The 25825-nt window shown below is 43.0% G+C and overlaps 1 protein-coding gene across 2 annotated transcripts in view; it reads left to right on the forward strand.

Moving 5' to 3' along the window:
• The window catches only part of slc25a21 (solute carrier family 25 member 21), a 357875-nt gene that overhangs the window by 300943 nt on the left and 31107 nt on the right, over nucleotides 1-25825 (forward strand). For both annotated transcript variants that reach the window (XM_033027135.1, XM_033027136.1), the window contains exon 5: nucleotides 20383-20449. In XM_033027135.1, coding sequence (XP_032883026.1) covers nucleotides 20383-20449 — 67 coding nt within the window. The remainder of the gene's footprint in view (nucleotides 1-20382; nucleotides 20450-25825) is intronic.

Genomic DNA, 25825 nt, shown 5'->3' on the forward strand with positions numbered 1-25825 from the left:
TTTTCCAAGTCGGTATATCTGTTTCAGTTACTGATTGAAAACAAAATGACTCCCATTTTAATAAAAAAATTAAATTATGCCCTAAAGGAGATAGTATAAATATAGAGTTAAAAACTCATCAATTGTTATGTGCTTTATTGATGCTTGCAAAGCCTTTGATCGTGTTAATCATAGGAAGTAAGAAATATGTACTTTGACCTATAAGGGCGTTGAACAATTCATTGTTTATATTGTAGCTCTTGCTAGGCTCTCATTAGAATTCTGCTATTGAAGGGAGAACTCACACCCATACTTGCATTTTAATAAGATTACAGGGCTTCCAGGAATTTTAGAAGATCACTAAAACACTTTTTAAACCATGTTTACAATGCACTAGAATTAAATTGGATGTGATGTTGGGCGCAAGCAGTGTATATTCTCTTCAGTAGACTATAGACCATTCCTTTTTGGTGCTGTTCTGGAATTGCACACTGATGTTTCTCAGCACCACTCTATTACTTCTGTAGTAATGTGCATAGTTTACACCACAAATGCAATACGAAAGCAATAAAAATGCCTTGAGATTGATCCTGTATAGAATTGTTGAGAATATTCAGTCAATTAATTGTGCTGTTTACCAGCATTTTTTACATGTGCATATATTTCAATGCCTCGACAATACATGTGCTGCAATTTATTTTTCTCTCAGTTGGTAAATTTAATATATTTAGGGGTGCAGATTTTTATAAAATCTTGTAATCAACAACGCTGACGACACCACTATTGTGGGGCGTATCACTGATGGGGATGAGTCAGAGTACAGAAGAGAGATCGAGCAACTGTCCATATGGTGCCAGCGCAATAACCTGGCCCTCAACACCAGCAAAACCAAGGAACTGATTGTGGACTTTGGAAGGAGTAGGAGGGGGACCCACAGCCCCATTTATATCAACGGGTCGATGGTTGAAAGGGTCAAGAGCTTCAAATTCCTGGGCGTGCACATCTCTGAAGATCTTTCCTGGTCCGAGAACACTAATGCAATCATCAAAAAAGCACATCAGCGCCTCTACTTCCTGAAAAGATTACGGAGAGTCGGATTGTCAAGGAAGACTCTCTCTAACTTCTACAGGTGCACAGTCGAGAGCATGCTGACCGGTTGCATCGTGGCTTGGTTCGGCAATTTGAGCGCCCTGGAAAGGAAAAGACTACAAAAAGTAGTAAACACTGCCCAGTCCATCATCGGCTCTGACCTTCCTTCCATCGAGGGGATTTATCGCAGTCGCTGCCTCAAAAAGGCTGGCAGTATCATCAAAGACCCACACCATCCTGGCCACACACTCATCTCCCTGCTACCTTCAGGTAGAAGGTACAGGAGCTTGAAGACTGCAACAACCAGGTTCAGGAATAGTTACTTCCCCTCAGCCATCAGGCTATTAAACCTGGCTCGGACAAAACTCTGATTATTACCAACCACTTTCTGTTATTTGCACTATCAGTTTATTTATTCATGTGTGTATATATTTATATCATGGTATATGGACACATTTATCTGTTTTGTAGTAAATGCCTACTATTTTCTGTGTGCTTAAGCAAAGCAAGAATTTCATTGTCCTATACAGGGACACATGACAATAAACTCACTTGAACTTGAACTTGAACATCAAAGTTGTATCTCTGTTTTGTTACTCTCAATGTTACTGTCTGGTGAAGAAATGTTGCCATTCTTCCACCAGCAATTAAACATTGTAACTTTAATTCTTTTAAAATCAAAATTTCCTGACAATTGTAACTTTTCAAAGCTGTTTGTGAGATGATTTATTTCATTTTTTGTCTGACTGAACTTCTAGTTACAACCTTTTTGCTCTTTACACTACCCATCTAATGCTAAATCTGCTCTCATGGTATGTAGAATTTAGTTTTGCTCTCGCTTGGTATAATACAGGTATCTGCAAGATTCATGCATTATTGTGTGCATTCCTTTTATAAGTACTTTAGCCTTCATGAATTCAGAACAAAGAGAGCGGTTCTTATTTTTTTGTGAGGTGCAGCTTGGAATTAAAGTTTATTGTGTACAGGTGTAAATTAGTGTGTGTCAAAAAGTAATCTGGAATGATTTGCTCCACCCTGGATAACGTATGCTAAATAGTTTGTTTCTTAACAATATTATGTTGGTGACCAAACTCTAATAGTTCTTCATTTTCTATAAAGTGCTTTTTTAGATTCATTTTTCAGGATGGCATTTATTGCCCTTGAAAACATTGCAAATGCTGGTTTTAAAAAAAGACATAAAATTCTGTAGTGACAGCGGGTCAGGTAACATCTCTGGAGTACATGTAACACATGGTGTCGGCCAGAGAAATCCGTATCAGCAGCGAGTTCCCAGCAGCGAGGCAGTGCAGTATAGATTCCAAACATTCATTTGTGTGGATAGACACAAATTGTTGGAGTAAAGGGCCTGTCTCACTTCAGCTATTTTTAGGCGACTGCCAGTGACTGTCATAGTCGTAGCAGGTCGGCTAATAATCGACGACTGGACCCCCCCCTTCGACATAAAATTTGAAGTAGAATCATTACTTTAACAACACAAAAAACCCGAAGTCAGCACCGACGACAACTTGCGTCACCTGGGCGACAACCTACGTTAACCTGGCAACAACTACGACAGCACCTACGTCAGGAGAAGTTAAGCTACGCTCATTGGCATCAAACTCACTGTCGCTGACTGTCTCCGAAGAATTTTCAACATGTTGAAAATCCAGCAGCGACCAGAAAGATGCTACGACTCTTTGGGCGACTGAGGAAACTACTCACGACCGTACAGGCGACACCCCGGTGACCATGTGATGACAGCCTAGTCACCTGTAGTCGCCTAAAAAATAGCCTAAGTGGGACAGGCAGCATCTCTGGATAGAAGGAATTTGTGTGGTCTGGGTCAGTGTTGTGATTTTCTGTTTGACAAAACTTGCATACACACTCACCTGATGCATGTGCACAAACGTGCATGTATACATACTATCCCCTCTGGTTCGCAGAAAGGGTAGCCAAGAAGCAATACCTATAATAGATAAGAAGGGGCTCCTCCAAGGTCCAACATCTATCAACGCAGTTAGAATAGGAATCATTGACTCGTGTTTAACACTTGCAGAATCTAAAGTTAATGTGGGTAATGGTATACCTGCAGATAAGTAGACTCGTGAGATAGAGGCAGTTCAACTGCTCAAACTTCAGTTTAAGCTTAAATTAGTTTAGCTTAACTTAAAGGTAAAGAATGAAATCAGGTCGATCGGCCCACCAAATCCATGCTGACCAAAGGGGGTGGGGAGAGAGGGGGGACAAAAGGGAAATGAGAGAGTTGAGGATGTGGGATTTGTATTTCCAGCTCTGACTACTCTGGTGGCCTAAGGTATATAAAGCGGGTCTGCTGTGTGCCTAGGGATTCTCACACGCCATTGTGGTGGCTGTTTATGTTTAATATTTATGTAATTTTGTATCTTTTTGCTTTTTTTTTTTGTATGACTATGGTAAAATCAAATGCCACTGTACCTTAGTGCACACGTGACAATCAAGAAGTATTGAACTATTGTGCTGTAGTAACTCAGCGGGTCAGGCAGCAGCTATGGAGAACTTGGGTAGGTGATATTTCAGGTTGGGACCCTTCTTCAGACTGAGTTAGAATAGTGTTTATGCATTGTTCAAGCATCTGGACGTTGCAGCAAGCAGTTTGTCTTCAGTGACAGCTTGAGCATTTTTGCTTTGCTGTAAATGGCCCATAACATTACAAAGAGAACTGAAAATAAAATAGCTTTGCTGTTTTTCCAGATGCAAATAATTTTTGTATTCAGATGAACACACAATTATCATACCTTTCACCCAGAAATCTATGAGGCTTATGGCATTTCCGGACACACATGCTTTACCAATGCTCAAAAACAGTTTTTATACCACAGCGATGAGACATGGGGGCAAAGTTAACTAAAAATAACAATGTGGTTTACAATGCTCAGTCACTCAGGCCCAAATCAGACAGCAACTTAAGTCAAGCACAGAGGCATACTTTAACATTAAACAATGCAGGCTGCTTTGTGAATTGAGCTCTCCTCGATAAGCTGTGCAAAAATGGCTTCATTCCCTCCATCTCATCATCAGGTATATAGAATAGCAAGTTAAATAAAGACTAAAGTCACCACAGAAAATTAGTGGTCTTCCCATTCAGACTTAATGCTATTTTCCACACAATACTTTGTTTTAGTTACTGCCAAACAACTTGTCAGTCCCTGAAAATTAATTTTTCAGAGGGTTTGATGGACATTGGGAGCTTTTTATAAAATCATGAATAATTTCTCAGCCAGCAGGAGGTTGATAAGGAAGCACATTACCCTGGATTTACCATTGTGAAATGCAGGACTGATCCGTGTTCTGAAAGCCCTGAACAACTTCGGGACCTTGAACATCTATCTGCTGACACTTATAGGGTAAAAAAAAATTTGCCCATGAAAAGCTGATAAAAAGATTGACACTTCACGATGCCGGGGATATGCAGCCAACATAACCAAAGACTTGTCCCAATCAGGTCATTCCTTCTTCTCCCCCACTCTTGTCTTTGACATCGGGAGGAGAATGGGGAGTGCAGGGGAGAGATAAGACTTTGCCTTCCATCACAGTGAGGAGGAGATTTGCTGTGATGATGTTTGTGTAAATTGTGTTGTGTCTTGGTTCTTCTACTTGTTTGTATGACTGCAGAAACCAAATTTCGTTTGAACCTCAATGAAGTTCAAATGACAACAAATAAATTGTATCATTGTATTGTCGGGTAGAAGATACAGAAGCTTGAATGTGCACACCACTGGACTCAGGAACAGTTTCTTCCCCTCTGTTTTCAGGTTTCTCAATGGTTCCATAACCCAGGCTACTGTCCAATTCAACTCTACTCCATTGAGGACAGTGGATTTTGTCTATGGACCTGGTGTGCTACAATGTTGAGAATATTCTGCACTCTGTATCTTCCCCTTTGATCTCCCTATTGTATTTGAGTTTGACGATTGGATTTGTGTACAGTAATAGTATTATCTGATTTGATTAGATAGCATGCAAAACAAAACTTTACATTGCACCTCGATATATGTAACAATAAAACACAACTTGATAAAAACTTCAACAGCCATCTTAATCACCAACTCACAGTCATAGTGTTGTAGAGCATAAAAACAGTCCCTTCAGCCCACAACATCCATGCCACCCTTTTTGCCAATCTACACAAATCCCATTTGCTCTAATTAGGACTGTATGCTTCAAAGCCTATTAAGAGTATGTTTAAATGCTTCTTAAATGTAGTAATTGAATTTGATTCCACCATGTTCCAGATATCTACCACTCCCTATGTGAAAAACACCCTCCATAGGTCTTCAAAACTCCTTCCTTTCACCTTAAACCTGTGCCCTCTTGTTTTTTGATTTGCCACCAACTGATAAATATTTCAACCATCTACCTGACCTATTCATCTCATAATCCTATATACTTCTACCAGGTAACCTCTCAGCCTCTTCTGCTGCAAGGAAAAGAAGCAGTCTCTCCCCATAACTAAATGCAACAAATCCAGGCAATATCCTGGTGAATCTCCTCTGCACTCTCTCCAGTGTAATCACACACTTCCTAATGTGCAGTGATTAAAATGAGCACATATTTCAAGAGTGGCCCAAACAGTTTTTGTTAAGTCATTGATGTATATTGTAAATAGCTGGGGTCCCAGCACCAAGCCTTGCGGTACCCCACTAGTCACTGCCTGCCATTCTGAAAGGGAATCGTTAATCCCTACTCTTTGTTTCCTGTCTGCCATCCACCTCTCTATCCATGTCAGCACTTTACCCCCAATACCATGTTCCCTAATTTTACCCACTAATCTCATGTGGGACCTTATCAAATGCTTTCTGAAAGTCCAAGTACACTACATCCACTGGCTCTCTTTTTGTCCATTTTCCTAGTTACATCTTCAAAAAATTCCAGAAGATTAGTCAAGCATGATTTCCTCTTTGTAAATCCATGCTGACTCGGACCGATCTTGTTACTGCTATCCAAATGTTCAGCTATCTCATCTTTTATAATTGACTCCAGCATCTTCCCCACCACCGATGTCAGGCTAACTGATCTATAATTCCCTGTTTTCTCTCTTCCGCCTTTCTTAAAAAGTGGGATTTCTCTCTCCCGCCTTTCTTAAAAAGTGAGTTTGTCTAAAGTATGTATGTTTTCCCTGTCTTCTTATTTTCGTGTCCATCGTGTTACAAATGTTGACCTCGCTATCATCGTCCGCCCTGAAAAGGAAGCAAGCTTCCGGCGACAATCAGTGGAAGCCATCACTTGTCGCAATAGATGATGGTGGTTGCAGAATTAGCTCAGAATTTCGTCCGAAATCTACAGAGAGGAGAGACAGGATAAAGTCTGGCAGGTAATAGCAGAACTAGATTTGGCATGGACTCAGTAGGCCGAAGGGCCTGTTACCATTTTGTATCTTTCAATCAATCAATCAATTATTACGAAACATTCAAGAGATTCAAACAATGAACAATAATTAGCTGTTAAAGATTTAACTAAAATAAAATCTAAAGTGATACGAGCATAGAAAAGCACTTAATGAAACATTTAACTAAATTGTTCAATGAAATTATCTAACACTTATCTTGGTCCCCAGTAGACAGCCTTCCCAAATGGAATTGCTTACACTTATGGCCAAAAATGTTGCCTAGATTTAATTTGCTCTTATTTCAGACATGCATTGTTTTCATTTTTGCTCTCATTCTCCATCTTTTCAAATTATATTATTTTTGCTATTCTTACAGGTTTTCCCATTCAGATTTCATTGGTAACAATGTTTCAAGCCCAGTTTAACGAACACAATTGCAAAGCCTTTTCACATTAATAGTTGTGATCTTTTGGGATCATCACATTATCTAAGGACAAGCTTACAGCAATACCCAGTATAAAAGATCATAGGTATTAAATAAATTTGAACTTCTATTTATTAAAAATTAGAACAATTCGAACAACACTATTTGTTTTCCAACAGTGGCGTAGGTAGATTTGCTGCCTTACAGTGCCATAGACCCGGGTTCGATCCCAACTACGGGTGCTGTCTGTATGGAGTTTGTACGTTCTCCCCGTGACTGCGTGGGTTTTCTCCGAGATCTTCGGTTTCCTCCCACACTCCAAAGATGTACATTAGTGTAAAGAGCTCAAACTCACACAGATTGAAACACAAACATCTTTATTATTCAGGTCATAATCTTGTAAACAGGTCATCACACGTTCACACTGCTACAGCTACTGGCAGGCAGTGGGCGAGTCCTTACACTATGAATGTTATAATTAGGTGGAGTTATAATTACTAAGCATTTGATTGGCGAACATGCAATAGCCAATCTACATCTCTTCTTGTATAAATGAAAAGCAAATAAAGCATTACAACTACAACGAGTAAATAAAATGTTAAATGCAAATTGCCACATCTAATAATAATGGGGTTAAACATAATCACCATATCTAACAGGTGGCTTGCTAACCCGCCCGGTCCTCGTACGGTATAGGGCTGCCTCATCAACCTTTTCCTCCGAAAAGTTGAGGGCGCGGTGCAGTGAGCCCGACGGGCTATGGGGAGACACCGTTGGGGAACCCAAGGGAGACTGTCACGGGGTTACTGGAGAGCCGGTTACAAAAGGGGAAGTGGGGGCAGACCGACGCGGGGAGTGGACTGGACTGGCGGTGGCAGATGCTGGAACGGCTGGAACAGCGATCACTTTAAAGTTGATAGGTGGGGCATCAGGACCCTGGAGCGCCTAGTCCATATTGGGATGCATCGTTGGTGATTGTGACCGGCAGATTGATGTTGAAGTATGCCAGAGTTGGTGCACTGGCAAGCTGTAATTTTAAAGTCTCGAAAGCTCGTTGATGTTGCGGGTACCAGAACCAGGTGTTGTCCTTGTGGGTCAATTGTCGTAGGGGCTGATAATTTGCTGAGATTGGGGATGAATTTGCCCAAGTATTTGACCATACCTAAAAATCGTTGCAGGCTGGTGACGTCGTTTGGTACTGGCAGCTCGTTGATCACTGCAGTCTTCAATGGGTCAAGCTTTAACCCGTTGCTGGTGAAATCGTGACCGACGTAAGTGACTTCTGGAACTTTGAACTTGCATTTCAGAGGGTTGAGATTTAAATTAATGTCTCTGGCACGGCCCAACAACCTTCATAGGTTGGCATCGTGTTCGGTTGCGTCTCGGCCGTATACTAGGATGTCGTCAACAATGATGCCACAAGGATATTCTGCAAACAGCTGTTCCATTGCACGCTGGAAGACTTCGCTAGCAGAGTTGATACCAAAAGGCATTCTTAAAAATCGGTAGAGGCCGAACGGAGTGGCGAATGTTGTTAGTGCAGATGACGCACGGTCTAACAGGATTTGCCAAAAGAAACTTTTGGCATCTAGGACTGAGTATACGGTTGCGTTACCGATCTGTGCCGCTACGTCTTCAGTGGTTCTCATTGGGTAGTGTTGACGTTTAATTGCTGTGTTCAAATCTTTAGGATTTATGCAGATGTGTAATTCCTTCTTGTCTTTCATGGTGGTGACGACCATGGTGGAGACCCAGTCTGAGGGTTCGCTGACCTCGGCAATAACTCCGATAGAGACCATGCGTTTGAGTTTGTCGTGTATTCTCTCTCGCATGCCGTGGGAGACGCGGTGAGGTGCACGTACAATTGGGGTGACCATATGGTCAACAGTGATCTTATATATTGTCGGTAGCTTGCCGAGTTTGTCGTCAAACAAGTCCTGATAGTTGGATAGCATCTGTTGTGTTGGTTCCTCCGTCAAACAGAGTTTGTGGACAGCGCGCCCAAAATAAATCAGACCCAAGTCATAGCATGCATTAATGCCAAGCAGGGTTTCTGAACTTGGTTGAACAATGTAAAAGAGTAAGTTCTTTGTCTGCTCATTGATGGTACATTTCAGATCAGCTTTACCCAACGGGTGAAGAATTTCCCCTCCGTAAGCCTGTAGAGTGGAGGAGTCCTTTTTAATGAGCTCAGTGGTTCTTATCTTGTTGAACGCTTTGAGTGACATGACATTTACTCTGGCGCCGGTATCGACTTTGGCGATCATAGGTTTGTTATTGATTATCAAGGTCACCGCAGGATCAGTCACTTTGCCTGGGGTGCGCAGATTTAAGAAAAGTATGGTAGACTCAGCATCTGAGTTGTCAGAGTTGTTCCCGTGGGAAGATTCGTCCTGTTCATGGGAATCTGAATCGGACGGGTCTTGTTGAATCAGGTGCAGCTTTGTCCTTGAAGCTGTACTCCCACTAGATCGACAACAATTAGCAAAGTGGTTGAGTTCCTTGAAATTATGACATACTTTCCCATGGGCTACCCAAATTGCGCCCCCTGGTGTGGAAATAGTTACAGTTAGAGCACCTCGTGGCAGGCACATTTTGATCTTTGCGGGACGCATTGAAAAACCCTTGTGGAGAATAGCTAGCCAGATTCACATTAAGTTGTTGAAGAGGGTTAACACTATCAAAGTCAGCAAATGGTGCTACAGTCTCAGCCATCCTACAGGCATGAATCGCTTGCTCCAAAGTCAGCTCAGCGTTCCGCAGCAGTTCGGATCTTAACTTGCGTTCGCTCATTCCTCCCACAATTTTATCATGTACTAGCACATTTGTCAACTCACCAAATCTGCAGCGAGAGATGATATGTCTCACATCACTGATAAATCGTTCCACAGGCTCATCAGCCTGTTGCATTCGGGCAAAAAATCAAGTCCTCTCGAGGATCCTATTAGATGGCAGGTCACACAGTTCTCTGACCTTCCTCAGCAGAACCATTGAGTTGTCAATAGTTTCAGCCAGCACCCAGATCATTCCCGTCAGCGCGGATCATAGCCTCCGGACCAGCCAAATTCAACAACAACGACGCTTTCAAATTGTCGTGATTGTTTCGGTGAACGATGCGGATATAACGAGAGTAATTCTTCTCAAACATTCGTCATCGCTCGGCAATATCGGAATCAAACACGAGCGGGCTAGGCTTTCTACAAGAATTAGCCATGTTAGCAAAATCACTCACAAATAAAAACTGATAAACAAAATAAATAGCGGTAAACAGACCCGATTTTCTGACACCATGTAAAGATTTAAGACTCACACAGGTTGAAACACAAGCGTCTTTATTATTCAGGTCATAATCTTGTAAGCAGGTCATTACACGTTCACGCTGCTACAGCTACTGGCAGGCAGTGGGCGAGTCCGTACACTATGAATGTTATAATTAGGTGGAGTTATAATTACTAAGCATTCTGATTGGCTAACATGCAATAGCCAATCTACAATTAGGTTAATTGGCTTGGTATAAATATAAATTGTCCCCAGTGTGTGTAGGATAGTGCTAACGTGTGGGGATCGCTGGTCGGTGCGCTGAAGGGCCTGTTTCTGCGCTGTATCTCTAAACTAAACCAAACCACAGAAATATTAGTTATTTAGCTACTTTTGATTAACATTAGACAATATTGTTATAAATTATTGGTAGTTTGTTTTTGGTAGTCTGTCTAATAGTTTGTTTTTGGAGGTCTTTTAGTCTTTTTTTATGTGGGGGGTGGATGGGGGGGGAGGGGGAAACAGTTTTTCTCAGTCACTACCTGGTTGAGAATGCGTCTTTCTCCGAGCCGCATCTTCGCCCCACCTCATAGCCTATCATCTGGATTGGCGCGTCCTTTCCTGCCGGAGACCTACCAGAGCTTCAGCGGCGGCGCAGCACTGAGTTACCATCGCGGAGCGGGTGATGCCTTACCGAGGATCGCTGTGTGGAGCTCCGGAGTGTTCGGCCAGCTGACTTTAACATCGTGGAGCTGTGGTCTGTGGAGCTTCCAGCCGCGGGCGGCGCTGACTTTAACATTGTGGAGCCTGGGATCCTTGCCAGGGTAGCCAGCGTTGAATCTCCGCCCAGCTCGGCCTGTGGACTTCGGGAGCCGCGGTCTCTGATAGGAAGTGGCCGATTCCGAAACTCCAAGCTGCTGAGAGTGTTCTCCATTCCGACGTTGGAGTCCCGATCATCCTGACGAGAACATCGGGCCACGTTGCGGCAAATGCGGAGGACCCAAAGGCCCCGACCACGGGTGAAAAGAGGAAGAGGACTGAACTTTATTGCCTTCCCTCACAGTGGGAAACGTGGATTCTGCTGTGTGGGGATGTTCATGTTAAATTCTATCATGTGTGGTGTTCTTTTTATTCGTATGGCTGTATAGTAATTCAAATCTCACTGTACCAATTGGTGCATGTGACAATAAATGTCTCTTGTCTCTTGTTTGTTCACTGAGTCAGAATCTAATGAGAACTTGTTGGGACTGCACCTCATTTCTCTTAAGACCTTTGCAAATACCAGTGGGTGGAGCACATTTCATTGCAAAATGCCACTTTTCAATGTAAAATCGAGGTGTCATAAATTAACTGTTTATTCAATCCTCAACAGCTTTCATTGTTTATTGTATAATGATCCAGGTATATTGGAAGAGAAAATTGCTTCCAAACTTAGGTCTTTCATGGCCAGTTCTCACGGTGCGACCTGAAGCAAGATGTCACCCGAGTGAAGTGGTCGTGGTCCAGCACGAGTTCCGCACGATATAACGGGGGGTAGATAAAGAGTTCCCACGGTACTCGGCATTTCTGTTATTTGTGCGAGTGACTTGTCCGTCTCCCGATCTTTCCCGTTAATCTTGAATGAACACCGTGGACTGTAGTGTTGTTAATCACGTGGTACAAATGATGTTACTTTTTTTCACACACTATATTGGGTTTTTTCACCCGAGCTCTTTAATGAGCTGAAGAATAATCTGGTTTTTTTTAGACAAATATTGTTTGGTGTGATGCACCTTCTCTCAATATGTGCAAGAAGTCGTCTTTTTATTTTGTCAAATAGGAATAAAGACTGTGTCTCACATTGACCGTGATGATTGTCTTATTTTATTATCTACTGAGAGGTGAAACTTTCAGTCTGAAGAAGGCTCTCGACCCGAAACGCCACCCGTTCCTTCTCTCCAGAGATGCTGCCTGTCCCGCTGAGCTGCTCCAAGCAACTGGTGTCTATCTTCAAAGGACTGACCACCGGGCTGGATGTCGGGGCTGGCGTGTTGCGTTTCACAGACCGAACTGTCCAATTAATAGTAACAGATGGGCACTCCCTCTCAACCACATTCTCTTGCCTTCTCCCCATAACCTCCTGACAGCCGCACTAATCAGGAATGTATCTATCTCTGCCCCTATTCTTCACCCTTTTGACAGTAGTTTTGTTTTATTGGAGACGCGGGAGACAGCGGATGCTGGAATACTGAGCAAAACACGAAGTGCTGGAGGAACTCGGTGCATTTGTGTTTAAGAAGGAACTGCAGATGCTGGAAAATCGAAGGTACACAATAATGCTGGAGAAACTCAGCGGGTGCAGCAGCATCTATGGAACGAAGGAAATAGGCAACGTTTCGAGCCGAAACGTTGCCTATTTCCTTCGTTCCATAGATGCTGCTGCACCCGCTGAGTTTCTCCAGCATTCGTGTGTGTGGGTGGGAGTTGGGGGGAGGGGGGGGGGGAGAGAGATAAGGCAGCCTAAAGAAAGGGTCGCCTGTCCATTTCCCTCCGTAGATGCTGCCTGGCCCGCGGAGTTCCTCCAGTCATGCCTGTGTGAGAGGGAGGGATGGAGAGAGAGAGAGAGAGAGAGAGAGAGAGAGAGAGTGAGGCACACACAAGGTGGATGTGAAATCTCACCTGCCTGTTTCAGTGACAGACACCCACCGCCAGTAAATGAAGACACCCCCATCTGTCTCCCCCTCCTCTCCTTCGACTCCCCCACCTTTCCCTCCCAACTCCAGTCCCGTCCCGACCCCCTGGGAAACTGAAGGGAGTTAAATATTGATAACATCAGGCCGCAAACATTATTTCTTGAGTGTTAGTGCTGGACTTTGACTCGACCTTCCTAGTTAGCCGGCGCCTGAGACTGAGCCAAGCAATGTCCAGACCTGACTTCAACACAAAGTGATGGAGGAACTCAAAGGGTCAGGCTCGTCCAACGCTCTGTGTTTTGCTCGTGATTCCTCCATCTGCATTTCCTCGTGTCTACAGACCAGAGTTGCCACTTGACTCCGAGATGACCATCACAGAGCATACGGAAGATAGACACGAAATGCTGGAGTAACACAGCGGGACGGGCAGCATCTCTGGAGAGAAGGAATGTGTGACGTTTCGGTTAGAGACCCTTCTTCAGAGTCTCGTCCCGAAACGTCACCCATTCCTTTTATCCAGATGCTGCCCGTCCATGATGTTATGTCTGTCTCCAGTATTACTGTGTCTATCATCGGTGCAAACCAACATCTACAGTTCTTTCCGACATATTATGATTAGAGGATACCGTCTCGCCATCACTCGGATTACCCGCTTCATTTCCAAAACGTTGCCACCTCTCTTTACTTTGCTTACTGAAGCGTGATCCTTGTCAGACCAAGTGCTCTATCGCCCAGCCTCTCATCTTTCAATCGGGTTCGGCCAGGAAGGAACTGCAGATGCTGGATTAAAACGAAGATAGACACAACATGTAGCTCAGCGGGACAAGCAGCATATCAGAAGGGTCTCGACCCGAAATGTCACCCATTCCTTCTCCCCAGAGATGCTGCCTGCCGTCGATTTACTCCAGCATTCTCTTTAAACCGGCATCTGCTGTTCCCTCCGACACGTGCACAAGAAATAGGCAACTTTTCGGGCCGAAACGTGGCCTATTTCCTTCGTTCCATAGATGCTGCTGCACCCGCTAAGTTTCTCCAGCATTTGTGTGTGGGGGTGGGAGTTGGGGGGAGGGGGGGGACAGAGATAAGGCAGCCTGAAGAAAGGGTCGCATGTCCATTTCCCTCCGTAGATGCTGCCTGGCCCGCGAAGTTCCTCCAGTCTTAGAAACTGCTTTAGACAAAAAGAGACACAAACTGCTGGAGTAAAATAGCTCAGCAAGTGAGGTACCTGAACACTCAAAAATGAAAAAGAATGAAAATGTGATTATTTCACCTCCCTTCAACTATTTTGTGTTTCAGCATGAGAGGGATTATAACATTAGAGACATTCATCTTGTAGTGATGTGTTAATGAAGAATTGCAGACATCAATGTGATAGTAAAAAATATATTTATTTAACAATGAGGTAAAACAAGCACTGACAATCAAACTGCTCAGTTACTCACCGTTCGCAGGAGTTCCCACGGTACCCGCAAGAGTTATTACGGATATCGCACGGATATCGCACTGGCCACTATGTTCATACAATGTTGCAATGCTGCTCAAGTCACTCTTGGAGAAATTCAAAAATGTTTGAATTTTCTCCCGACCTTACCAAGTCACACGACTACCTGCCGTTAGCGTCACGGAGGTCCTCGGTGGTCCACGAATGCCGTACTGCTATCGCAGAAGGTTCCCACGATGTTAAATCTTGTTAAGTCTTGCTTCAGGTCGCACAGTGAGAAAGCCCTTTAAAGAATGTGTAGGAAGGAACTGCATTTGTTAGTTTCCACCAAAGATAGACACAAAATGCTGGAGTAACTCAGTGGCACAGGCAGCATCTCTGGAGAGAAGGTATGGGTGATGTTCCGGGTCGAGACCCTTCTTCAGAACATATCTGGTTTGAACCAAAGATAGACACAAAAAGCTGGAGTAATTCAGCAGGTCCTGCAGCATCTCTGGAGAAAAGGAATTGGTGATGTTTCGGGTTTGATATTTAATTTGAAATATATTGGATATTTAATGCTTTAAGTTACAATAATTACCACAAGAACAAAACCATGTGTAAGATAGAACTGCAGATGCTGGTTTAAATCAAAGATAGACACAAATGCTGGAGTAACTCAGCAGGTGAGGCAGCATCTCTGGAGAGAAGAAATGGGCGACGTTTCGGGTCGAGACCCTTCTTCAGATTGATGTCAGGGAGGGGGGGCGGACAAAGATAGAATGGAGGCGGAGACAGTAAGACTAGTGGGAGAACTGGGAAGGGGAAGGTGATGGAGAGAGAAAGCAAGGCTATCTGAAGTTAGAGAAGTCAATGTTCATACCGCTGGGGCGTAAACTACCCAAGCGAAATATGAAGTGTTGTTCCTCCAATTTGTGCTGGGCCTCATTCTGACAATGGAGGAGGCCCAGGACAGAAAGGTCAGATTGGGAATTGAAGTGCTGAGCCACCGGGAGATCAGGTAGGTTAAGACGGATTGCTGAGCCACCGGGAGATCAGGTAGGTTAATCGACCTTCGTCTTAACCTACCTGATCTCCCGATGGCTTAGCACTTCAACTCCCCCTCCCATTCCGAATCTGACCTTTCTGTCCTGGGCCTCCTCCATTAGTTATATTTGTTATTTATTGAACGTTTTCTTTTTTTCCCCCATTATATACAATGTTTATATATTCACATATTCTGTTGTGCTGCAGCATGTAAGAATTTCATTGTCCCGTCCGATACATATAACAATAAAGCACTCTTGACTCTTATAAGAGTGTGACGTCTCGTGCCTCGTGTGATCGTGATAAAAACTGTTAGCCTTCACATTCCTTCACATTGTCGAGACAAACTAAAACTCAAATCTATGAGTCTGTGCTAGTCTCCTCCAAAGTAGACTCACCCCTCTACGTATCAAATCCCAGCTGCAAAAGTACAGACAGATAAATACTCGCATTCTCGCTACACTGGGGAGGAATGTCTTCCTCCATTTTGCCTCATCAGTCGGGTTACAATAAATTCAGCAAAATCCCGTTTCAGTCATTTTTGTAGTGACTGGCCTATGCAGCCATGATTCCCGCTGATGTTAGGAATGATAATAGAACCTTATATGGTTATTTCTAACATAGAATTGCTGGTTCAGCCTGTGACTCGGGCAACCATCCAATGCATGATCAAATCAATTAATTGACTTACAAACCCTGAAAAGACTATTCCTGCAGCTCGGATTGTTAGGCCGAATCATGGATGTGCTCACTGCAGATTGCAGGGAAGCGGCGACTAGACAGGATGGTTACATCCGCAGAAAATATAACAATTTATGTTCATGGCTTAGTCAAGCGGAGCAGACCAGGGGCATCAGGTGTCAAACTAGATTCTGGGCATACCCCATGGACCTTCGATTGTCTGTGGTCACATCTACTACAATACGTGAAGGTCACTAGAGCCTTAGGAGCACTGATCTAGCAATGTTTGTTAGTTACAAAAAAACTCATAAGAAGGTATCAGTACAGATCATCTCCAGGTGGTTAAACGAGTTCTGGCTTGTGCAGGAGTGAACACTGACATTTTCAAATCTCACTCCACCAGGGCTGCAACAGTTTCAGCAGCAGAGTTATGGACGTTCCGCTGTACCACATCCTAGCGACTGCAGGATGGTCAAACGAACGATTTTTTCAAACATTTTTATAACAAACCTATTGCCAGACCAGGGGTATTTGCCAACTCTATTTTTAGTTCTGTTTATAGTTTCCTCCTGGATAAGAAGGGTTACTATTGTCATTTTGTTCATTAAAAAGCATCAGCATGTCTAAATCTATGACATGTCTGAATGCATTATTAATGTTCACTCATCCTTGGTCAATTGATGCAATGAGTGATGCATGGACTCGTTCCAAGGTATGAAATCACAGAGCTTCAAAATCTTCACGTAGTCACTCATGTGACTCCGAAGTAAAATAGTAAGATTAAACGAGAATTTACCAGTTTGACGTTTGCTCTTTATTTTATGAGGAGTTACGTTGAGGGATTACGTGCCTTCCGCTCCCAACCCTCTCTCATAAAGATCAGCTGGTAGTTCTAGTTTCTCGAATCTTACTATATTCAGTTTATCAACTGTTATCTGTGATTTCACACCGCTGCTTTGAAGATTGACGCGTATGCGGGCTGACGGCCTTCTTCACGTAATCCCTCAACGTAACTCCTCATAAAATAAAGATCAACCTTCAAACTGGTACGTTCTCGTTTAATCTTACTATTAAATTCTCTTAACTAGATCACAAACATTAATTTTTCCATGAAACAGTAAAATTTAGAAGTTTAATAGAACACAATCATAGTTTTGCCTTTTTTATTAAAAAATAATTATTTTTTAAGATAGCTTTACTAATATAATTGAAAGTGAGTTTGTCTAATATTTTTATTAAGAATATCCAATCTACTGGTTTTGAACAATCTGATGTTAGAATCAACTAAAATATCTGTAGTTTCTCCAGTGCTCTAATGAAATTAACTGTAGCCAATGGAAACTTAATCCCACAGGCAATTTTTTTCTTAATAAATAATATCACAAACCCAGTTTACTTGCCTTTTGCAATATGCAACATAGAATGGAAGCTGAGGGGAGACCTGATGGAAATATATAAAACTAGACCAAGTGCAGATCCGTTGGGTCTGTTCCCCCAACGTGCGGTTGTGGGGGGGAGGCGGCATGCAGCGTTACACATACTAACTATCCCCCCCCCCCCGCACTCATGCTAATTACCCCCCTTGATATTATATTAATATTATTAATTTGCTCCTTTTACCCCATAACCACCCTATCTACTGACGCATAGCCCCCAACTTGCAATCACATCTAGAGAGAGGGAGGGGGGGGGGGGGTAGAGAGTGAGAGCAGAGAGAGAAGGGGCAGAGAGAGAGACAGAGACACAGAGAGGGGCAAGAGGGATGGGGGGTGGAGAGGAGGAGAAGAGGGAGGGTGGGTGAGGGGGGAAAGGTGGGGGAGGAGGAGAGGGAGGGTGAGAGAGGGGGTGCTGAGAGGGGGAGGGGGAGGGAGGGTGGAGGGTAGGGGGTGTGGAGGGGAGGGGGTTTAGGGGAGGGAGGGTGTGGGAGGGGATGGAGGGGAGAGGGGGAGAGGAGGGGAGAGGGGGAGGGGAGAGGGCGAGGGGGAGAGGAGAGGGGGAGGGAGGAGAGGGGGGGTGATGGGGAGAGGAGGGGAGAGAGAGAAAGGGAGAGAGACAGGGGGGAGAGAGAAAGAGAGAGGGATAGGGAGAGAGAGAGGTGGAGACAGAGAGGAGGGGAGAGAGAGAGAGAGAGGGTGCCTTTTTACCAACCCAAACAACCATTTGCAGGCAGTGCTTTTTTCCTCAAACTAACCATATTTTCATTTTCAAACCACATTATGGGTACTCACAGCTGTGGAGACATTTGTTCAGTGTTATTCAGAGCTCTGATTAAGGCACACCACTTGCAGAGACTGATTGAGGCACACCACTTCCTGGTTTTATAGTCCCTCCCCCTCCCTCCAGTAGGGGCAGCAGAGAGAATGGGGAATTTTGTAAAAACATTAATATCTCTGTCATTTTTCATCGACTGGAAAAATCCTCGGCACACATGCATCGGAGGGGGTCTCTGAACGAGGTGGCCAAAAATGACGGCCGTAGGTGGCGGCGTTCTCTCGGAAATCGCAGCACAGAAGGCCAAAAGCGGTCAAGAACAGAGATTTAGTAATATAGATGAATGAATGAATGAATGAATGAATGAATGAATGAATACGTTTATTGTCATTGCACAATACTGTGCAACGAAATTCCATTACATCTCCTCCGGTTAAAAAAAATACAAACATGACAACCATTAACACATATGTACACTTATTAGTAAATAATAAATAGGTATTTTAAAAGAATTTAAAAGAATTTGGCGGCATTTCTTGGAATTACATTTTGCTTCCCCAGCATTCTCTGTTGGAATTTAGCTCTTTTATCGCACATGGGTAGAAACTATTTTTTAGTCTACCGGTGCGAGCCTTCAGAGTCCTGAATCGCCTCCCAGAGGGTAGCAGAGTAAAAAGGTGGTTGGCAGGGTGGGATGTGTCCTGCTTGATATTTGTGGCCCGGCGCAAGCATCGGGCCCTATATATGTCATCCAAGGAGGGCATTTGGGCGTTTGTTATGTTCTGCGCAGTTTTTATAATTCCCTGCAGCGCCCTCCTCTCAGCCACAGTACAGCTAGCAAACCACACCAGGATTTCATAGGAGAGGATACTCTCCACGGCGCATCGGTAGAAGGACAACAGCAGCGGTTGTGAGACGTTTGCTCTCCGCAGAGACCTCAGGAAATACAGCCGCTGATGTGACTTCTTCACGAGAGTGACGGTGTTCATTTGCCATTTGAGGTCATGGGAGATGTTTATTCCCAGGAACTTAAAGCCAGTGACTCTCTCCACCATGTCTCCTTTGATGTATAAGGGAGCAGGTTCCTCTCTCCTCTTCCTCCTGAAGTCAACGACCAGCTCTTTTGTCTTTGATGGGTTGAGTACCAGGTTGTTTTTGGTACACCAGACAATCAGTTTTTGGACTTCATCCCTGTAGGCAGACTCGTCGTTGTTGTTTATCAGTCCCACCACAGTCGTGTCGTCCGCAAACTTGATGATCCTGTTTGTACTGTGTGTTGGTATACAGTCATAAGTGTATATTGTATACAAGATGGGACTCAGCACACAACCTTGTGGCGCTCCTGTGCTGAGCGTCAGGACTGGGGAGTAATTGGACCCCATCCTGACAGTCTGTGGGCGGTCTGTTAAAAAGTCCTTAATCCATCCGCATGTGTTTGCATTAACACCCAGATCAGACAGTTTGTCCACCATTCTGCTGGGGATGATAGCATTAAATGCAGAACTAAAATCTACAAATCTACAAAATCTACAAATAACATAGATTATGAGAGACGTGGATAGGGTCGACAGGTAGAACCTTTATCCCAGGGTGGAAATGACAAAAAATAGAGGGCGTAACTTCTATATCAGAGGAGCTAAATTTTAAAGGAGATATGCGGAGCATGTTATTTACACTGAAGTTGGTGGGTACTTGGAACACACTGCCAGGGGTAATGTGGAAACAGAAACAATCGTGGTGTTTAAGAGGCAAATAAGATTTATTTTACTGGACATCATCTTTGGCATAGACAATGTGAGCAGAAGAACCTGTTCTTGTGCTGTGCTTTTTATATTCTTGACAGTCGACCCAACATTCCATGGAACTCATTTCTTCCTGTATTTTCACCCATTTTGCAGTCTCTTCACACCTATATTTGCAACATTTTTTGTATATTGTGCAATTTTCAACAGTTTCTGGTGACCCGTTCAAACAACTTATTTCACCTTTTGTATCTCTGTCAACCAGAACAGTTTAGGGAACCATCACATTCCTCGAACACAGGGCGAATTTAGACTTCTGCCTTAGTAATCTATAATGTTCATTGTTTTTCACCGTGCTGATCTTGGAAACTGCGACCATTATTACTTGGAGAAACAATATTAGGATTGTTTTCATAAAGTCAGATTGTCAATTTACTAAATAATGTAATCGTTTTTTTGAATGTGAAAGATATTTTTTTTCTATCTGCAATTAGGATTCTTGGCTTTTACAAAGGAATCTTACCTCCCATCCTGGTTGAGACACCTAAAAGGGCTGTGAAGGTAAGTGCAATGTGTTCTGAAAATAATTTGTACTGCAGTGCCCTAACTCTGAGACTGCAGTTCCTGTCATCAATCCAGCAGAACGGTAGCAGACTCCAGGGGACGTTGATGGGCTCAGGGGCAGCAGATACACTGGCCTGCAGATTAGGGGAAGTTGTGTTCACCTGGAGTGGAACTTCCAAGAGAAGGCACCTAGACATAAGGGATCTTGCACAGAACACAAAGTGATGGAGTACCTCAATGGGTCAGGCATCTCTGGAGGACATAGATAGGCAATGTTTCATGTTACTGCTCAATGTTTTGAAAAGGAAGAGCAAGCACTCACGCCCATTCCCACACCGGCACTCTACCAATCCCAGAAACACAGTGGTGGGGAGAAAAAGGCAAAGAATTTCAGAATTCCACTACTTCATATATTCTTACCTAAAATATATTGGCCCTAATCCACCAGTATTTATGTCAGTATACAACCAGGGGGCGCCGCGCAGTGGCTGCTTTGCCAACGGTCTGTCTTAGTCTTTTTCATTCTTTGTGTTTTTAATTTGTTGTAAAATGTATGTTTTAGCTTATCTTTAGTTTTTGTATTTGTGGGGTGGGTGGGGGAAACTTTTTTTAATCCCTTTCCTCAACGGAGATGCAACTCTTTCCGTGTTGTATCTCCGTCCGCATTGCGACCTAACATCGTGGAATTGGCGGCCTCTTGTTTGGGACTTCTAGAGTTCCAAAACCGTGGAGTCAGCGGACTTTAACATCTTGGAGAGGGCGATTCCTTTGCCAGGGGTCGGCCTTTGGTGTTCCAACCTGCGGAGCTGCGGACTTTAACATCGTGAAGCTCACGGTCCCTGGTTAGGGACCAATTTCGGGAACTCCTAGCCGCAGGAGTTTCGACCGTCCCAATGCGGGAACTTAGACCACCCTGACATGGGAGCTCGATCACTGGCTGCGGATGGTTCGACTCCCCCAACCGCGGGAGGAAAGAAGATAAGGCTTTATTGCCTTCCATCACAGTGGGGAATGTGGAGGAGCCGCTGTGGTGGATGTTTATATCACATTTTTATGTAGTTGTGTGTCTTATTGCTTTTTTGGTATGACTGAAAACCAAATTCCTCATATGTTGCAAAACATACTTGGCTAATAAATTACAATTATTATTATTATTATGATACAATGGATTCAGTGGAAAACTACTAATTACTTGCTATAAAACATGCTTTACTAGGCAGCATGACATGCCATTGTTGATCCCGCTGCTTGCACTAATCCTCCGGCCACACTTTACAGCCTCAATGTTCTCCCAATGAACGTGCTGAGGCACCAGTTGCTCCAACACCCTAAAGACATTCAGCAACTGAATTGCCCTGAGCAAGTAGTGGGAGGTAGAAGATTTGGATTTATTGATGACCGTGTGTTAGATAATAGATTACAGGGAAATAAGTAGGGAGTGGAACTAGTCTGGGAACCCGTATAGATTTGACAGGGTAAATGGCCATGTGCTATGTCCTAAGGAAATTTGAAGAGATGAAAATGTTTAAAATTAATGTATAACTAAAATAAAATGTTTGTACTTGTGCTATGCTTTTCCATCCAGATCAGTATACCCAATCAGGTGAATGATACAATTCCACAAAAGACAATCAAATACCTCAATTCAGTACATTTGTGTTGTGTCCCGAAACTGAATGAAAATGTCAGGTGTACCAACACACGTTGCTGTATATTGAACTCTATACTATATCTTATACTGTAACCGCTATATACTAGTTGTATAATTCCACTAATTTAAAATATATATATTTTAGATTTCCAGTACACTTAAAATGTTGCATTTATTTTAATCTTAAATGGGGCTGACTTCTCATGATTCTATGATTCTGCTGATGCTCCCAGCCCATCAACAACAGTCAGAGCTGTCTGAAATGTGTTCAATGAGCACTGCGATCCTTGTGTTTGATTTGAGAAGCTACCAAATTTAGCTCACGTGGTGCTTTATATTTTTGCTGTTTTGGACAAAATCAATAAATAAAGTGCCATTGTATATCAGTAAAGACATTTTTGAAGAGAGACTCTCGAAACCTCAATCTTCAAGGAGCAGCAGGGAAGAAGGGCAAAGAGACCAACAATAAGCTTATACTTCCTTAGGCCCAGCAGGCCAAAATAGTGTGGTTGAGCATAGTGGATCACTTGGGGGAGGAGGGTGGTTGGAAGATAGGCTGGATCATTGCTGACTAGAGAATATAGTTCTGTGGGCTAGTTCTAATTTGTAGAACTAAAAATAAAAGGCAAGTCTTGAAAACATCTGCAATTACTTAGGACATACTTAGAAAATATTTCTGTTTCTCCAAGCAAGTTTCTGAGTGGTTTTAAAAGCACAGAATATTTGATGCCCTCTAACAAAAGATTAGTTCCAGTTGATCATTCACTTTGTTAAAATGTACCCAGTTTGAAACTTTTTTTGCAGATTAATTCCAATTCACTTTTGAATCAGTATGCTTTTCATTCTACATGTCACAACTGTAAAGTGGAGGGGAGCCAATTATGCAATTGATTGAAGGTCATCATGTATCCGAAAGATCATGTTGCTCAATATATTTCTCCTGATAGGTAGTGCCTAGAAGATAAAATAAATGGAACAACTGAAAAATTCACAAGATCTCACAATAAGAAATTGTTTATCTGGATGAATAAGTAAAAAGCTGAAATTTTTAACTGGAAAACAATTAGAACTTGGGCGTAGTGTTATTGCAATTAAGTTTAGTTTATTATTGTCATGTGTACTGAGGTACAGTGAAAAGCTTTTGTTTGCATGCAATCCAGTCAAAGAAAAGACTACACATGATTACAATCAAGCTGTCCACAGTGCAATGATAAAGGATAAAGAGTACATTTAGTGCAAAATAAAGTCTGATTAAAGATAGTTAATTTCAACTGCTATGCGCTAACTAGATTTAGTGAATTAAATGTCCAATTCAGAATGAACATGTTCATACAAACATCCTGAAATCAGCTGATGAATGTTGCCAGTTATGTTTGAGAAAAAGAGCAAGTTTATGTAAAGGCTTTGAGCAGTTCAGTGGTGAACCCGTTGCTCAATTCCATCCCTGTTCCCTACGACGCGTTGTATCTGTTAGAACATGCACCCATGATCAGTGATTAGATAGATTTCATAACAATATGTGAAAAAATTTACAGCCAGCAGGAATTTTTACTGCTGCTATCAATAGTAATCACAGCAATCTGGGCAATTTATTGAGGCGTCTGCCTTTATTGTTCATTATGTTCATTGTTTCAATATTTTCTGAAAGAGTACTAAAATATAATTGCCAAATCTGAAAAGATGGCACTATTAATTCCTATTGTGTGCACTATGCTTTGTGCTAACAGTTTCCATGTTCAGAAGCCAGAGTAGTCTCAGTGGATGCATTCTGGCAATTCACTGTCCGGTAATCAAAGCAAAGTCTGACTCCACATCACAGTCAGAAAGCAGCAAATTACAGAACGGCTGCCATAGAGCAGGCACGCAGGAACGAGAGGTTCTCTGAGAAAGACTTGAAGATATTGAAGGAGGAGATAAGTGCCGGGGGGGGATGCAGCCCTCGTAGATTGGGCCAGGAGACTAACCAGGGCAGAAGATGGTCGACTTGGAGTGACATCCTGTGCATAGTGCAGAATTGCAAATACGAATATCTTCATCAGAATGTCAGTGTGTTCTGCAACACAATTAATACTGTTTATACAGTTACTGCTCATCACATATGCGAACACCTCTCCTTTCATTCATTCATTGTGTCATTCTCGTGGACACATACAGACATGTTGCTCACACAGACGTGCACAGGTCCCTACATTCTCACTCTCTTACAGACATAATCTCCATATGTCACACAAACAGAAAAGCAAGCACAAGAATACATGCTCTCACATGTATGCACACAATGCACTCACTCACTTACAGAAACATCATCCTCTGTCTACTTGATGTTCTTTCTCTCTAAAACACACATCACTGCACACTCTCTGATTCACTCACACATGCAATCGTACATTTGCACGTTCTCTCTCTCTCTCTCTCTCTCTCTCTCTCTCTCTCTCTCTCTCTCTCTCTCTCTCTGTGTCTGTGTGTCTGTGTGTCTGTGTGTCTGTGTGTCTGTGTGTCTGTGTCTCTGTGTGTCTGTGTCTCTGTGTCTCTGTGTCTCTGTGTCTCTGTGTCTCTGTGTCTCTGTGTCTCTGTGTCTCTGTGTCTCTGTGTCTCTGTGTCTCTGTCTCTGTCTCTGTCTCTGTCTCTGTCTCTGTCTCTGTCTCTGTCTATCACATACACATTCCTACAATCATTATATTATGCACACAAGCACCAACAAGCACATCATGGTTATTCGCATTCCCACTAACACTCTTACTCTAAGATGCTGTAATGTGACATTGACTCAATAATCCCTCTCTTAATGTTATGCAGACTGCTTATAACTTGGACACGGACAAACTGTAGGATGTCACCACATTACAGCACTTCACCAGGATGATGGCAACGATCATTTCTAACTGGAAGAAGGAGACACATTCAAGGGAGCAGTTTGCATGAAATCTGCCCCATGTGCACAACAAACATTAACCCATCCTCGTAATCGATTAAACATAAACAACTTTATTAACATGTCCAGCAAAGGCTTGATTACAGCTTAAAAAGAAACAAAGTGCTGGAGTAACTCAATGGCAGGCAGCATGTCTGGAGGACATGGATAGGTGGCATTTCAGGTGGGGACCCTTCTTTAGATTGAAATATCGTCTATCCATATTCTCTACAGACACTGCCTGACCTGCTAAGTGGCTCCAGCACTTTGTGCATTTTGCTGTAAACCAGCATCTGCAGCTTCTTGTGTCTATGTCTTTGCCAGGTTTGGGATACATCCTCATTTTCATTCTCAGCAGAATTACAGTCATTCTTTGAGGAGGGGGAGGAAGAGGACCTGGAGCAAAGGCTGTCACAGTGAACTTGATTTTATCTCTACTGTCCTATGTTGTCTAGTCAGTTCATTTGGAAGCTCTTCAGCACTTTTGTCTTCCTTCTTCAGTTCCTGGTCCTCCTCGTGACGTCAGTTCATTTACTGTCTCTTTGCTTTGCTGAGTTGCATCTCCTGTTTTTCAAGTACACAGGAATGTTTACACCCACTGGGTGTGTACTGGAAGAAATCCCAGAATTGAGGGGACAGTAGATTCCAATTTTCGGAAGGCTGATGGCATTCTCCAATACTATCCTCCGATACAGCTTTCCAAGTGCAGTAGCTCTCAAAGTAGCGGTGCTCAACTGGAACATTCAAAATACTTACAGGTATCTGGAACCCGTTACTTAATGGATAACAAGGTACAGTGGTGGCACTTTGG

The sequence above is a fragment of the Amblyraja radiata genome, chromosome 9, assembly GCF_010909765.2.
Source record: "Amblyraja radiata isolate CabotCenter1 chromosome 9, sAmbRad1.1.pri, whole genome shotgun sequence".
Classification (NCBI taxonomy): Eukaryota; Metazoa; Chordata; class Chondrichthyes; order Rajiformes; family Rajidae; genus Amblyraja; species Amblyraja radiata.